Below are 16,733 nucleotides of genomic sequence, written 5' to 3'. Positions count from 1 at the left end.
TAGAGATAAGCAGTCAGATTTCACCCCATTGTTCTTGTATAGGGAGACGATAACTATATCCCGGAGATCTTGGGGTAATGCTCCCTTCTCCCAGCAAGATGAAAAAAGGTCTGTGAGGCTGTCCAGAAGTGCATCTCCTCCCTCCGTGTACATTTAGGCTGGGATCCCATCGATACCAGGCGCCTTGTGCGATTTAAGTTTATTGATGACAGATGCAATCTCTGACCGTGTTGGTGGTGTGTCCAGTTCAGTCCTCACTTCACGCTGTTGGATCTTGGCTTTGGATGCTTCTTGGACTGTCCGCTTATCTGCGAAGAGACTGCTAAAGTGTTGTGCCATCTGATGATCTTCAAGGGGCCTGTGTCTGGTGCAAGGGTCCATACACTGAACGTAGGGCTTCATAGAATGATTGTGTCCCCCATGTCTGCATACAGCTATGTCCTTTCTGCAAGGTCTGTCCACCAGTTGTTTTTGAGGACTCTCAGATTTGTTTGCAAGGTTTTGCACGCAGCGGTGTTATGCAGCTTTTGTGACTTGGTCATTGGGACAGGCAAGAAGTCTGGAATGACACGGCGGTATAGTCTGGAGGAGTGATTCGATTTCCGGATCGTTCTCATCGAACAAATCTTTGTTTCCCTGTTGAGAAGCCAACCACCTCTGCAGCTGTGTCCTGAAGAGCCGTTTATAGACATTTACACTGCTCGTCAGGGTCTGCATCCATGCCTGAGTCTTGATGTTCACGGAGCCTGGTCTTGAGCTTCTTCTGGAATTCCTCCCTTAACAGGGGGAGCTTCTCTACTTGGAACTTTTGGGGTGAAGACCTTTCTTGGGTGGTGGTTTGATCCTGAGGGTGATCAATCTGTGGTCTGTATAGCAGTCAGCGCTGGGCATGACTATGGTATGTAGGATGTCCCTTGCGTCCTGTTCGCGTGCAGGGATGTAATCCAGTAGTTGCCAATGCTTTGAGCGCGGATGTCTCCATGTGGTCTTATATCTAGATTTTTGTTTGAACAATGTGTATGTTATGCAAAGATTGTGTTCTGTGCATAGCTCTAGTAGCATACGATCATTGTCGTTGCAGTTTACAATTCCATGCTTTCCAAGGGCCCCCCTCCAGAGGTCATGGTTCTGACCGACTCTTGCGTTGAAGTCTCCCATCACAAGAAGCTTATCTTTGCTGTCAACCCCCCCAAAGAAGAGTTCCGAGGACATGATAAAATTATTCCTTGCGTCTTGATCAGCCTGTAAGGTTGGTGAATATACACTGATTATGTTGGCAAATTGGTTACCCTGGATGGGCAGTCGTAGAGACATCAGGCGGTCTCTGAATGGCCAATTGGAAGGCTCAGGGGATTGCCAGCGATGATGTTCTTCATGAGGCCAATGCCTGATAGGCATCTCTCCTCTCTGGCTTTCCCTGAACAGAAACGGTTGTAGCCCTGTGTTCAGTAAGGGATCCCTGCTCTGGAAAGTGAACTTCGCTGAGTGCTGCGATGTCAATGTCAAGTTTGGCAAGCTCCCTTGCCACGAGAGCCGAGTATCTTTGTGGTCGGTTCTTTTTATCCGAGTCCATCATTGTGTAATAAAGGACTCGACCACTGTGTCTGTCTTCGTTGTCCTTTATTCGGGTTCTTTACACTTGTACCACACGGCTCTCTCTCAGAGACTCCCCGCTTGGCAGCTCGATGCTGCCGTCGCTCCCGTAGCCTCTCACTCCACTCCGATGCAGCTCCGCTGCTGATCTCCTCGTGCAGGCCTCCGGCTGCCCTCACTGCAGCCTCACCCGGCTCCCCGTTCCTCCGTGCTCGGTCACCGCTGGCCGACGGTGCCGAGTCTTATCCTGTGTGTGTGGCGATCTCGCCACCCTCCAACCTCCGCCCTGCGTGGCCTCACTCTATCTCTGTCTCCAACTCTCCCCCTTCTCTTCCGGTTTCTCCCCCTTAAGACTTGATCCCTCTCTCCCACGTGACCTAACTCCTCCCCCCGTGACGTCATATCCGCGAGGCCGTTTACGCCCGCATTACAATTGTGCAAATGTTCCAGCATGCAAATTGAGAAGTTTTATTTTTCTTTCTTTCTGACCATGTAAAGAGATGCCCGTTGGCCGCGGTAAGCCAACCGGGTGAGTTGAGGCAAGCTTTGTTTAGGCCACTTTTCTAGGCCTCTCTCCACCAGCAGCAAGCAGTGCTGTCCCTAGAAAAGGATGTATGATGTTGTTGCCTCCAGTCAACAGTTAAATGACCAAAACGGCCGAGCCGCCTACATACAGGTTTAAAGCTGCGGCTGCCAGTGTCATCTTGAACCTACCGTTTTTGCCTCTCCCATCGCTGTAGAACTTTACTTGTCCTCCCGCCTTAGCTAGAGTTTGTTTCAAGTGCAGATCAGCTCGCGCACACCAATTCCAATCTATGGCTCGTGATTACTCCACAGTGGCTCAGCGAGCTAAGATGACTATGGGAACCACACAACTGTAGGTTTTAATTTGGAGTGGCCTTCTCCTAGGTGAGTTGCCGCATCAAGCTATAAAGGCCCCACTTGACCAGGGGGGGTGGTACTGGGAATTATTCGATTGTACTTTGTCTGGGACCTCCCCCTCAACCTTACCACCATAGGTTTACCCAGCCAGGAGTATAACTCCAGACGGCTTCACTCTCAGAATCATTGGAACACACATGCCTTTCCACCACATCAAGGTGACAATCCTTGGAAACGCATGTGTGTACACACAGCATGTGTATACAGAATTAGAATCATGTGCAGAGGTTGTGTTGTGTGAAGTGTGCAGCTACATGAATACAAAAACAAAGATGCCCCGTGAAGTCGTTAACAGACTGTTGGGGCAAGTAATGTTCACGAGCACCTGTGAAGGCCGGCACGGCACACGAGGGTGGTGGTGGGCAGCACCACATCCGAACACCTTTGTCTACCTTGTAGCAACGTTTACACATCTCACTAGGTACTCATTTGAGGCTGATTCGACCTAGGGGAGGCCCATGACCGGTTAAAATATTCGCCACTTACTGTATGTGCCCAGATGTGTTTGCGTGTGTCTGTGTACCAAGGTGTATGCAGGTGTGTGCATGTTTAGGTGTTTACATGCGTATAGGTGTATGCCCAGGTTTGTGTATGCGTGTCTATCTGTAACTAGGTGCGTATCTCTGTTTTGTGTGCGTCACCTCGCAGGTGCGTTTCTGCTGCTCGAGGGTGTCCTTGGGTAGCCGCTTGCGTTCCACCTCCATGGAGAGCCCTACCATGTACTCACGGCAGATTCCCACCAGCTGCTGGGCCTGAGCAGCACAACAGTGACACACACAAACGTGAATTTACATACACAAGCAACTCACACAGAGACAAATATCCCTCATGTAGCCTTTAACAGGGTGTTGGGGCAAGTGTTGTAAACTAAAAACAATATTTTAATTTACCAGGTAAGACCCACTGAGCTATGTAGCTTTTTTTCAGAAGTGACCTGGCAACACATTATAGCTCAACGACGTGGCTTTTCAAGTGGACACTTATAGCAGCCAAAAAATCGAAACGTATGTTTCTTAATGTGGAGGGAAAAACCAAAAGACCCAGAGAAATTCAACATTAGGATCTGGTTCGATCCGACAACCTCCTGCATACCAGGTGAAGTAGTTAACATCTCGCCACCGTGGTGAGATGTTAACTAGGTGCTACTATAAGAGAGTAGCACCTATGAAGGCCATTACGGTACACCTATGAGGGGGTGATGTGGGCAGTACTGCCACATAATGATGCTTTTACACGGTGCAAAAGGTACCCAATTAAGGCTGAATCGACCTCAGGGAGGACCAGGACCAGATCAGATATTCACCACCGATGTTGTCAGTGAGCAGGAATCGAACTCAGGTTGCCAGATTCGAAAAGACAAAGATCCCCCATGTATCCTCAACAGACTGTTAGGACAAGTGCTGTTAGCGAGCACCTACAGAGGGAGTGGGTGGCCAGCACCATGCCCGGCATCCATTGTCTTCCCAGTGGTGATGTTTACACACTGCACCAGTTACTCATTTGAGGCTGAGTCGACTGAGGGGAGGCCCAGGACCGATTCAAATAATCATCACTGGTGTTGGCCGTGAGCGGAAATTGGACTCGGGTCACCGGGTCCATAGCGCAGCGCGCTAACCGTTAACCTCGCACACTCAGTCACACACACTCTCATGCAAAAGTCTCACAAACACTCACAGCCTTCCCCCCACCCGCATGGCCTCTCCATCTCTCCGCACGCGCAAACGCACCTCGGCGATCTCCTGCTTATTGTCCACCACGAGGAGTGGCACGGACAGCAGCACGGAGCGGAATCGCTCCAGCGCTTCCTCAAACTTGCCGGCCGTGGTGAGCTGGTAGCAGGCCTGCAGGCGTGCAATCAGCTCTGCCAGGCGTACCCCCACCGCGGGCAGGCCCCCACGCGCACCCGCGTCCTTCCTGCAGCAGTGGCGGTAGTGGCATCATCATCATCATCATCACCACCGCCACCACTGTGATCAGTGGTTGAGGCAGCAGCATTATCACCATCGCCATTGCGATCAGTGGCAGCAGCAGCATTAGCAACGGCATAGTCGTCATAAATATCAGTAGCAGCATCATCACCACCAGTGCGATCAAAAGCAGCAGCACCAGTTGCAGCAGCGGCATCATTATCAGTACAAATGGCAGCAGCATCAATGTCATCAGCAGCATCATCAATACTAATAGCATCGTCAGCACTAACAGCAGCATAAACATCAATACTAGTAGCAATAACATCGTCATCATCATCGCGAACAGCAGCAGCAAAAGCAGGAGCAGTCTCTGCATTGCTTTAGCGTCGCGTTCCCACCGTGTTGGCAGCTCCCCCCTCGCCCGCCATACCAGTTGCGGTGCGGGTGGCCCTGCAGGGGCGGCAGCGAGGGCAAGCCCTGGTGCGCAGTGCGCCCACGCGACAAAGTCTGCATGAACAGAGGCTTGTACGGCCCGAAAGCCACCACCCCGACCTGGTCGTGCAATAGCTGCAGCACGCGAGAGAGCACAAACAGAGAGGCAGACAAGAATCCTTCATATAGCCTCAACAGACTGTTGGGGGCAAGTGCGGTTAGCAAGCAGTCCCTATGAACGAGGGGGTGGATTGCCAGCACCATGCCCGGCCGCCTTCGTCTCCCCAGTGACAATGTATCAACACAAAAAAACAAACGTACTCATTTAAGGCTGAATCGACCTAGGGGAGGCCCAGGATCAGTTCAGATAATTGTTGTCACCGGTGTTGGCCGTGAGCGGGAATCTAACTCGGGTCCACCAGGTCCGTAGTGCAGCACGCTAACTGCTACGCCACCGCTCCCCACGTGTGGTCACAAACGCGGCACACACAGTCCATGCCGCCTGCACTTGGTTTTACGTGCCATCAAGAAGGGCTATTGCCTGAAAATTCACCTATTTTGAATTTATACTAGCAGGAAGTACCCGGCTTTGCCCGGGGGAAAAATATATTTGAAAACATATACATACACAAATACTAAGGTATTATGAAAGCCCGGCGTTCCATTTGTCTGTCAACAAAATTATGAGCCTTTCAGAAGTCCTGAATTAAAAAAAAGTTCTAGAAAATGGGGGTAAAAAACTGATTTAAAAGGTTCCAAATGTTTTCGACCCCCCCCCCACCCAATTTTTATTTTATTTAATAGGCATATACAGTATACCTACACAGCCTACATACAATAGAATAAGTTGTATCTAGTGACTCTACAGTAGTATCTACTGACTCTACAGTAGTAACGACTGGCTCTAAAATAGTGTCTACTGACTCTATAGTAGTAACTGCACACATTGGGGTGGGGGGGGGGGAAGAGGACATCACGCTGTTCAGGATTTTCCTCAGCCTGTGCTTCTGCTGCAGTAACTGTGCAGTCTCTGGCTTGTTTTGTTTGATGCACGCTGCTCTGTAGTCCTCAGCCTGGGCTGCTGCGGTGCCTTCGTTGTTTGTTTGCTGTTGAGACAGCTGCTGCACCTCCACTGTTTGTTTTGCGCGCCACAGTGCCACCATTCTCTTTGGTTTGTTTTGGAGAGGCATTTTATCTTGTTAACAAAATAACCAACAAGTCTGCCAAAGAACCTCCCTCCCGTCCCTGCTCAGCAATCTTTTTTGTGTTGCTAGGGGCAACCGCGAGTCACATTCCGCGCATGTGCAGATGCACGCTTTGGCGTGCCCTCACAGGTATCATTAGGATCAGAGTACATTGTTACAAAGTGTGATTTTCTTCGTTTAGATTGGACCAAGGGCAAAAACAAATAGCAAGTGTTCGTTTGGGGGCTTAGTTTGTTGTATCTGTGTACTTGAAACATAAACAAAATAGTCTGTCAATTAAAAGCTTTACAAGGCACATACAGAGAGAGAGACAGACAAAAAATGACTTTTAAAAGGTAAGATATTCCTTCTAAGGCCACACTCCCGTGATCACACACGGTGTTGTTGTAGTTTGTTGTTACCGATGCGGAAGGTGTTGGGGTTCGTTTTGTTGTTGATGATTGTGAGGGGTGAGTGGAGGGGGGCTGTACTCACCCGCATGGCCGTCTCGAAGGAACCGGCGAGGATGTGGTCCACGGGCAGCTGTGAGTTTGTGCACCAGACCTGGAAGGCAACACAAGATACACACAAACATACACAGAACAGAGACACACAGATAGACGCAGATACACACCACAGATACACATACACGCACACAGACGCATGCACACACAAGACAAAGACACAACAGGGAGAGGGTCAGTGTACATGACCCCACAAAGATCCCCCATGTAGCCTTTAAACAGACTGTCGAGGCAAATGTATGTAAATCTGAACTTCTTTTACACGGTACGCAGCAATTGTGCTAATCAAAAGTGCTGTTAGCGAGAAGCACCTATAGAGGCCAGCACAGCACATGTGAGGGTGGGTGGCCAGTACCACACCCAGCTGCCTGGTGCCCGTGGACCACACCTGGTGCTCAGTTGAGGAAGCCCAGGAAGGTTCAGAAATTCGTCACCGATGTTGGCTGCGAGCGGGAATCGAACTCAGGTTGCCAGGTTCAGAGTGCAGTGCAGGGCTAACCACTGCGCCACCGCTTCCCCACACAGGCACATACACGTTGCCTGTATAGCCACATATACTGCTGGAACCAGCGATGTCAGGCTGTGCATGTAGCATTGTGTTGGATTGCGCTGCTTGGATCTGTATTTAGTTATTTGTGTGTGTGTGTGGGACACACCTGGCTCTGGTTGGTTCCTTTAGTCGGAGGAACGAAGAATCCCTCTTCTCCGCCGGTGAGAGGTCCAGACGGCACATCCTATACACAACATCGAAGGGTTATCTAAACTATAACTATATAACTCTTTTTTCAGAAGCCATTTGTGGCCAGGTCGGTTTTTCAGAAGCGTCATGGCCACGAATGGAATTCCAACGAGCGGCTGATCATATGAAAATGAAAAGTAGCCAAATGCTCTAAACGCATGTTGATTCTAAACGTGGAGGGAAAATCCGGAGGACCCAGATAAAAATCCACGCGACCATGGGGAGAACATGCAAACTCCAAATATAGACACGTCAGGGTCAGGTTCGAACACACCTCCTGCATACCAGGCCAGATAGTTAACATCTCTCCACCGCGGCACCCGATAATCTCCCTATCACTTCCTTCTGGCAAACCCTGGCAGCTGTTCCACATTTGACACCACCTAACCCCCAAGGTCTGCTTTCACAGTCCCATCAATGCTAACCGTCTGGCTTTAGGTCTTCCCCTTGTTACACAGGTGACACGTCCTTTCAAGGACATCTCGGAGTCTCATCATGAACATCACCACCAATCTGGCTTTAAGTTCTTTCCCTCCTTCAAGGACCAGTTTCAGAGCCGTATTCTTAAGTCATGGCTCAGCTCTGGCTTGGCTTCCAATTCTCAGGACTCCGCTCAGGCTTGGGCCACCACCGCTCTTCAGCTGATTCCAAAGACGTGCGAGTGAGCGTCTCAGGCTCAACCGTGGCTCGGGGCTCAGGCTCAGCCTCATGGAAATCCTGAGCATGGCTGGGACCCACCACGGCTCAGAGCTGGCTCGGAAAGTTAAGCATGCGATAGTTTTGCGATAGTTTTGAGCTAACAGCTCAGTTGAGACAGCCGAGCTGTGATGAAAAATGTGGGCCTAAAGAGTCTCAAAATCATCAACACCACCATTACCACCGTGTGGCTTTAGGGCTTCTTTTTCCATTGGGCACCAACCTCTGGGGTGGCACTTCAATGCCAGTCTCCGTGACCTGCGCTTATCCTCCACCTTCCACGCTGTGTCCCACCCATCTCAACCTCCTTTTCCACCCGACATACCTTGTCCCACTCATCACTACCTCCTCCTCCTGTTCCCAACCTCAAAGTTGCCTACCCCATCCTCCTCCACTCCTACCCACCGTGTCCCACCCATCACTACCTCCTCCTCCTCCTGTTCCCAACCTCCAAGTTGCTTACCCCATCCACGGATATTACATCAATCTGATCTCTGCCTCTCTGATCCTGCATCACCCACCAGGTCGGGGGGCAGCTCCAGGTCCTCATCCACGTCCCAGCCGCCGCCCTCCTCAGCCGCCTTTACTGCCGCGTCATCTCCGGTGCCCTCCACTGCGTCCGCAAAGCCCTCTGCGGGAAAAAGAGTTGCCCGCTTGCTCTCTCACTCGCTCGGCGGTGGTGGTGGCTGTGATTGTGGTGGCAGGTGATGATTGGTGGTAGTCGTGGTGATGATGTTGGCAGGGGTGGTAGCGAGTGACGATGATGGCGATACTCTTGGTGGTGGCGGTAGAAGTGGTGGTGGTGGCGGTAGTAGTGGTTGGGCAGATGCGCTAAGTAATTGGCAAGTATCCTATGAGCCACGGGGGTTGCACCGTGGGAAGTGTCCATCCCGTACCTTCGTCCAGCACCAGCTCCGCGTCATCACCCCAGCCTTCGCCACCGCCCACCTCCATGTCCAGGTCAGCAGCCATCTGTCCTGCCTTGCCTACTCACAAAGATTCCCCGAAAGCAAGTGCTGTTAGCGAGCACTATGCAGACCGGCACGGCACATGAAGGTGTTGGTTTACCAGCACCATGCCCGGCAGCCTTTGTCTCGACAGTGCTGATTGTTTTATACACACTGCACTGGGTATTATTTAAGGTGAAGACGACCTAGGGGAGACTCCAAAATTGGTTCAAATATTCGCTGCCATGGATGTTGGCCGTGAGCGGGAATCGAGTTCACCGCACAGCGCAACACAAACCACTGCACAACCACTCCCTACAGGTACATGCATTTAAAAGACAAAAATCTCCCGTATAGCTTTAACAGACTGTTGGGGCAAGTGTTATTAGCGAGCACCTAAGGAACATGCAAAGACAAAGATTCCCCGTATATAGCCTTAACCGACTGTTAGGGCAAGTGCTGTTAGCGAGCACCTATTAAGGCCGGAACTGTACACGAGGGGGTGGGTGGCTAGCACCACGCCCAACTGCCTTTGTCTCCCTAGTGACGATTTTTACACACCACACCAGGTACTCATTTGAGGCTGAGTCGACCTAGGGGAGGCCCATAAACGGTTCAAACAATCGCCACTGGTGTTGGCCATCAGTGGGAATCGAACTCGAGTCACCAGGTTCAGTTAAGCACCTAACGCGCATATACACACACACACTGGTGTTAATTTACACCCGTGTACATTCACACATGTATCTCCGTATCCTATGTATCATTGTATCTCAGTGTCTGCCTCAGCGTGTCAGAATCCTGTGTCCCCTTTCTGTCTTTGTGTCTCAGTGTCCTGTATTCCAGTGCCCCTGTTGCAGTGTCTGGTATCTCAGCGTCCCCTTGTCTCAGTATCTTGCATTTAAGTGTCACATCGTGTCCCGGTGTCCTGCATGTCGGTGTCTCCATCATGTCTCGGTGTTCCTGTACATATAGGTGTCTCATCGTGTCTCTGTGTCATCTCCGTGCATCTCTGCATCGCGTGTCCCACGTATGCCCACACCCTTGGCAGCCATGGCGCCCTCGAAGAATCCCTTGGAAACGGTGAGGAGCGGCCAGTTCGTGTCCAGTGGCATCACGGGGGGCGGCGGCTGCAGCAGCACGGCATCTGCATTCACCTCCGGCAGCTGCACGCGACGCAGGCCGCGTCATTACACACGGCGTCACACATATCAAATAAAGATCTCCCGTGTAGCTTTAACACTGTTGGGGCAAGTGCTGTTAGCGAGCACCTATGAAGGCCAGCACAGCACACGAGGGGGTGGGTGGCCAACACCACGCCCAACAACCTTTGTCTCCCCAGTGGTGCTGTTTTTACACACCGCACCAGGTACTCATTTGAGGCTGAGTCGACCAAAGGGAGGCCCAGGACCGGTACAGAAAATCGTCACTGGTATTGGCCGTGAGCGGGAATCAAACTTGGGCCGCCAGGTTAGTCGCACAGCGTGCTAACCGCTACACTACCGCTCCTCATGCGTCACACACATCACACACGGCGTCACACACATTACATACGGTGTGAGGCTTTCCTGGGTAAACGAGTGGAATAATAATAAGAATTTTAATGCATTTTATTATATTCCTGGTAATGATGGTAATATGTTCAGAAGCTAAATGCCAATATTGAGCTCTGCTGCTAGCCACGAGAGCGTTTCAGAGGAGAAAGTTCATGTAGTTTTGTTGTTACTCCTCCATTACAGAAGTGCAGACAACAGTAGTTTACTACGTGGTCCACAGTTTGGGACTTTGTGATGCAAGGCCACAGCCGCACCACTGTGGCTCCGATGATGCAATCGATGGTTACGCCATCAGTGTCTTCTTGGAGGTGAAATGCCAAAGGCAGGAGGGTGTACGATTATGTTTGGGTGTCTGATGATGTGTTTTTATTTTGGGATGTCCACATTGTGTTAAGCTGTTTTCAGAGCAACAGCATTCTTCCGGATACGGGTGGTGTGATTCTCAGATGGTGACAGCGTGAATCACACAAGTGGGCGGCAGAGGGGAGGGAATTGGGACTGGAGTCTGTAGTGAGGCACACTCAATGGACACTCTCGCTCTCAAGAGGGCTCTCCTGATAAATCCTCACCGTCTCCTTCTCCAGGTCGAACTGGGCCTTCAGGCCGTCCGCCTCCTCGTCCAGGCCATGCGTGGCGGCCGTCAGGTACGCCAGGGACTCTGCGTGTGGCACACACAAACAGCAGAGCAAGATCCCCCACATAAACTTCGACAGACTGTTGAAGCAAGTTCTGTTTGGCCAGGTGGCGGTGACTACGCATGCCCTGTATTCCAGCGCTGAGGTGGTTCGCCACAATGATGCTGTGAAACTCCCTTCCCATCAGGGTCAAGGAGGAGCCGGACATTGGCCTGCCAGAATGAGGCAGTACAGCAATCATGCGGACTCCACCTGTGCCGTCTGTACGGGTACGCGGATTTCCTCCCACGTGTCAAACACTTATTAAGTGGCCGATAACACATTAATAAAAGGTCTCCATGAAGTCCCTATCTATTTTTCTGAAATCAAAGCAATTTAGGATAAATTTTGCAAGAATAATAACACTGGTCAACACACTTTTTCTGGCATAAGGTATTCCAACGGTTTGAAGGTAATTTTGGGGTGACGATTCCAAATCTGGCATCAGTGTTTGTCTATCACATCAGGTTTTTGAGATATCAAATATTGCATTTTCAATAAAAACAGCAAATTTATGCTCATATACGAATAGCTAAACAGACATCCATACAAGAATAAGATAAGATACAATATACAATAATGAAACAAACATTTAATGAGCCGTAGCACAGTTGTGAGAGTGACTGCATATCAATGTGAGTGAATGCATATTACCATGTAAGAATTGAATTGTGAAGATAAGAAAAATATGTACAAAAAGGTCATTCACAATAGTGATGTTACATCTGCATAAACGACCTCTTCTTTGACGATCTCCGATGTACAGCTTGTGGAATGTCTCTCATCAAGGACCAGCAGTAATCTGCCACCATGTTTGAGTCCCATCGGCCTTGGTAACGTTCTTCCATAACTTTAATGTCTTGATGAAAGCGTTCACCTTGCTCTTCGCTCACGTGACCCATGTTCTCTGGAAACTGGGCCAAGTGACTATGTAAGTAGTGAACCTTGATGCTCATTCTACATCCAAGTGCTTGGAAACTCAAGAGCAGCTCCTCCACAATCTCTCGATAGTTGTCCGCTTTCCTGTTCCCAAGGAAATTCCGCACCACATCAGAGAATGCATTCCAAGCTCTCGCCTCTGCCGCAGTCATTGTTGTAACAAAGTGTGGATCCCTGATGAGTGTTCTTATTTGAGGGCCATCAAATATTCCTGCCTTTTACTTCTCGGCACTGAGACTTGAAAAGGTTGAACATATATAGCTGAAGCAGTCTCCAGTGTGATCAAGAGCTTTGACGAATTGCTTCATTAACCCAAGTTTTATGTGCAGTGGGGGAAATACAATTTTATTCCTATCAACCAGAGGCTCATTCTTGATGTTCTTGTCACCAGGCGTCAAACTGATTCTTGGTGGCCAGTTCTTTTTAACCCAGTGTTCTAATGACCCAGCAGAAAATTAACCATTTTCAAATCAACACAAATTAGCCATCCATGAACATGGTATTCCAATTGATCCAGAACAATCTTGATGTTGGCATACTCTTCATTCATTTTAACAGTGTCCTATTGGGATTTAACCATATATATTTCTGTTGTGAAGTAACACACATTTCAAACTCCTTTAACTACTGTCAATAAAAAGTCTCCATTCACTTGAATCATATGCGGGCAGTCCCATATTGAGAAGAAGCCCTTCAACATCATTACAATAAACAAGTTGACCATCTGAATGGAAGTACTTTCGCAGTGCTGCTTCTCTGTTACGATAAAAGGAGACACTAGTGCCAGGTCTGAGTAGTCCTTTCTCTTGCAGCCTGGAAGCCAACAATTCAGCAGACTGCTTTGGCAAATAGAAATCTCTTACAAGATCATTCAATTCAGGCTGACTAAACAGATACATTTTATCACAATCTGCATCAGATGGCATATATTCGATCTGAGCATCATCATCATTATCTGTAGAAGCAGGTAAACTGAGGGATTCAACATCAATCTCTGGTAGCTCAGTAAATACAGGCACAGGTATTTCCTCACAGTGCTCAACTGGTCGTCTGGCATTAGGGATATCTGGGTATTGTAAGTGTTGTTTGTTTTTCTCATTGAAACCTTTTACATTTACAAGGCAGAAGTAGCAGTTATCCAAATGGTTGTAGGTTCTCTCCAAACCATTGGCACACCAAACTTCAGCTTAGCATTCTTTCCTTTAGACCATGATCACCAAGTTTCAACACAGGTTTTACACACTTTGTGAGAAGCCCAATTTTTGTCTTGGTCTCCAAGTCATACTTTAAAGTAGGCAAGATAAACCTTCTTGACAAAGGTATTGATGTTGCGCCTTTGATCCTGCAAAGTGAAGCTGCCACAGATGTAGCAGAATATATCTGGGTCATTACTGCATTTCCTTCTTTTGGATGTTGTAGCCATTATTAGACCACGCCCTGCAGGAGAAAAATATTAAATAAATGTGGGTATCTACATAAAATGATATTATAAACACACTATCCTAAAAATACAGCACAATATTTTAACACTAAAGCAGTCACTGATTCGCAACAACTTGCAATCATAAGTGACAGAGTTAATTTCGGGTAATATCAATTAAAATGGGGTATGCCGATAGCATAAAAATGAGATGTGATAGAGCAAATCTGAGATCAGATTTGGAATCAGCAGCCTGAAATTAGTCTAAAACAGCTGCAAAAGTCCAGGCCATAAAAACTATTTTTTTTTGTTGACCAGTGTAATTAATCAGAGGTATATGTATTAATTACAATTAAGCATTGGATTCTGCATGAGCACCATAAATATCTTTGCACAGCTCAAATCTATCAGCTGCACTGCGAAACAGTTTTTGCAACATCTATGGTGTTATTTTTTGTAACTGCCACTCCTATCCATGATCTCGTAAACCTTGCAGATCTGTAACTCTTGCTCGATACACCTCTAACTTGATAAAGCCCCATGCAAAGACATCTGGAAGGTGTTCAATACAGAGATGGGGCCGTCCAGGGCCTCTTGCCACTGTGTCACATCCAGCGATTTGGAAAACATTTGTAAAGGTTGTCCCGACACGATATTTGCGAAATGACAAGAGACCCGATCTTATTTAAACTTTTACTACCATCGCACGTTCTTGTACCATTCATATTCATAAGGTCCTGCAAATAAAAAAAATACCATTAGTTCAATAAAATAGATAGGGGCTTTATGGACACCCTGTATATGAACGTATTGGCGGTACAACGGTGGTGCACGTTATATATATATATTTATAAAAAATTAAAAGAATGATTTATTTTCTGAGGATTCGCAACCCCGGTAAAAAAATATTGCGGGGTGTACGTCAAAATCAGTTCTCATGATGTGGAAGCGGTCGGAAGATGAATGTTAAAAGCGGCTTAACACAAAGCTTCAGTATGTTGCCGTAAATAGCGGCACCCAGCCTTATGACGATTGGCTGCTCCATGTTCAAAAGGAAGATTTGACTCGTGCCCTAGACTTGGTCAGACAGTTCCTCAATTCAACGGACCCAAATCAACGTTCAATATTGATCTTTTTTAGTAAGTCTCAGTAGATTGAATAAACCCTCGAATCGTGTTAAACTTGGTGACAGGGCAAATTAAAGGCTGATAAACAGATTAAAGATTGTAGATTAATTTATGAGGACCGGTTTCTTATGCTGCACCAATGTACCGCCAATACGTCCATATATAGAACCAGAGCTTGGGCAATATGTTGGTAGCGCCGGTTCTTCGCCGCCTGACTGCTGCTGCTCATCTGTGGTTCCTCGTCACACCTTCGATAGTGAAGTTAATACTGTGCGGCAGTGGCGCCACGTTACAAGTTGATATTATCATCACGTTAGCCAGCATCTATGAAGGCTGGTATGGCACACGAGGGGGTTGTGTGGCCAGCACCATGCCACTGTTGATGTTTAATACATGCTGCATCAGGTACTCATTTGATGCTAAGTCGACTTGGGGGTGTCCCTGAACCGGTTCAGATATTCGTCAGCGACGGCGAGCAGAAAATCGTACTCGGGTCGTCGGGTTCGTAGAGTGGTGCCGCTAACCACTGCACCACTGCTCCGCGTGTTACGACAGCCGCCATTTGCCACTAAGTAGCGGCAACGTCAGCACGGTGCTTGGCGCTGGGCTAGGTGCACTTTGAGGCCACGTTAAACTGTTGAAAGACTCGCTGCTGGCAGGAGTTCACGGAGACAGATGCAGGTGACATGGGTGGCACTGACTGATATGACTGACATCTGCACCCCCTGTGCCAACTTGCTGCGTTTTAACCGCACCGTCACCTCCGCTCGTTATGATGTGGAGTGGATGTGCCAGAGATCGGTTACCAGGAGGTGTCAAGAACGGCCTCTATGGAGGAGGCTCATTAAGGATGCTACTGGGCAGTTGGGGAGGCAGTTGCTCTTCAACAATAGTAGAGGACCGAGATGCTCACAATGACAAAAGCGCATAGACACATCCGCACGCACCATTCACTCTGGCCCAGTTTGATTGTGGGTGTAAGGACACTCACTCTGGCCGCAGTTCTTGAGGACCCGCACTCGCTCCGCCACGTCTCCCAAGTAGAGCGCGTTCTGGTAGTGGCCGCTCACGTCCTTGCGGATCTCGGCTGGGAAAGACACAAAGACAAAGATCCCGCCCCCCGTATAGCCTTTAACAGACTGGTGAGGCAAAAGATGTTATAGCGAGTAGCACCTATGGAAGCTGGCAAGGCACGAGGGGATGGTGTGGCCAACACCATACCCCGGGCTGCCTTTGTCTCCCCGGTGCTGATGTTGAATATGCACTGCGCCAGTTGCTCATTTAAAATGGAGTTGCGCTAGAGGAAGTCCAAGACCGGTTCGATAATGGTCACGATGTTTCCGGTTATGAGCAGGAATTGAACAATGGTCACCGTTGCACTAACGCTTAGCATGCTAACTGCTGCACTACCATTCCCTGCACAGATACACAAGACAAATATCCCTGTTATACCCTTAACAGACTGTTGGGGCTAGTGCTGTTAGTGAGCACCTTTGAAGGCTGGAACGGCATATGAGTGGGTGGGTGGCCAGCACTACACCCGACCGCCTTTGTCTCCCCAGGAGCGATGTTTTTATACTCCACACCAGGTACTCATTTGATGCTGAATCGACCTAGGGGAGGCCCAGGACCTGATCAGATAACCATCAATGGTGTTCGCTGTAAGCGGGAATCTAACTCGGGTCGCCGGGTTTGTAGTAGAACACGCTAACCCCTACACTACCGCTCCCCAAATACACACATGCTGACAGAGAGATGCACGTACACCCATGTACGTTGACACACACGAAGAAACATACAGACACAAAACAAAGAAAAAGATCTCCCTTTATAGAGTGTGACAGATTTTTGGGGCTAGTGCAGTTAGCGAGCACCTATGAAGGCCATCACAGCACATGATGGGGTGGGTGGCCAACACCACTCCCGGCCGCCTTTGTCTCACTAGTGGTGATGTTTGCAAAGTGCACTAGGTAGTAATTTGAGGCCGAGTCGACCTAGGAGAGGCGCAGGACCGGTTCATGTAATCGTCACTGGTGTTGGCCATGAGCGG

The 16,733-nt window shown here is 48.8% G+C and overlaps 1 protein-coding gene across 1 annotated transcript in view; it reads right to left on the bottom strand.

Moving 5' to 3' along the window:
• The window catches only part of COPA (COPI coat complex subunit alpha), an 83,257-nt gene that overhangs the window by 24,926 nt on the left and 41,598 nt on the right, over positions 1-16,733 (bottom strand). The window contains exons 21-30 of the mRNA XM_061576978.1: positions 15,675-15,770; positions 11,093-11,181; positions 10,010-10,133; positions 8,917-9,006; positions 8,542-8,651; positions 7,242-7,319; positions 6,557-6,625; positions 4,876-5,012; positions 4,263-4,449; positions 3,177-3,287 (exon numbers count right to left, since the gene is read on the bottom strand). Coding sequence (XP_061432962.1) covers positions 3,177-3,287; positions 4,263-4,449; positions 4,876-5,012; positions 6,557-6,625; positions 7,242-7,319; positions 8,542-8,651; positions 8,917-9,006; positions 10,010-10,133; positions 11,093-11,181; positions 15,675-15,770 — 1,091 coding nt within the window. The remainder of the gene's footprint in view (positions 1-3,176; positions 3,288-4,262; positions 4,450-4,875; positions 5,013-6,556; positions 6,626-7,241; positions 7,320-8,541; positions 8,652-8,916; positions 9,007-10,009; positions 10,134-11,092; positions 11,182-15,674; positions 15,771-16,733) is intronic.

Source organism: Lethenteron reissneri, chromosome 62 (genome assembly GCF_015708825.2).
Source record: "Lethenteron reissneri isolate LAM-NWPU_2019-01 chromosome 62, ASM1570882v1, whole genome shotgun sequence".
NCBI lineage: Eukaryota > Metazoa > Chordata > Hyperoartia > Petromyzontiformes > Petromyzontidae > Lethenteron > Lethenteron reissneri.
This window is presented reverse-complemented; position numbering and strand designations above follow the sequence as displayed.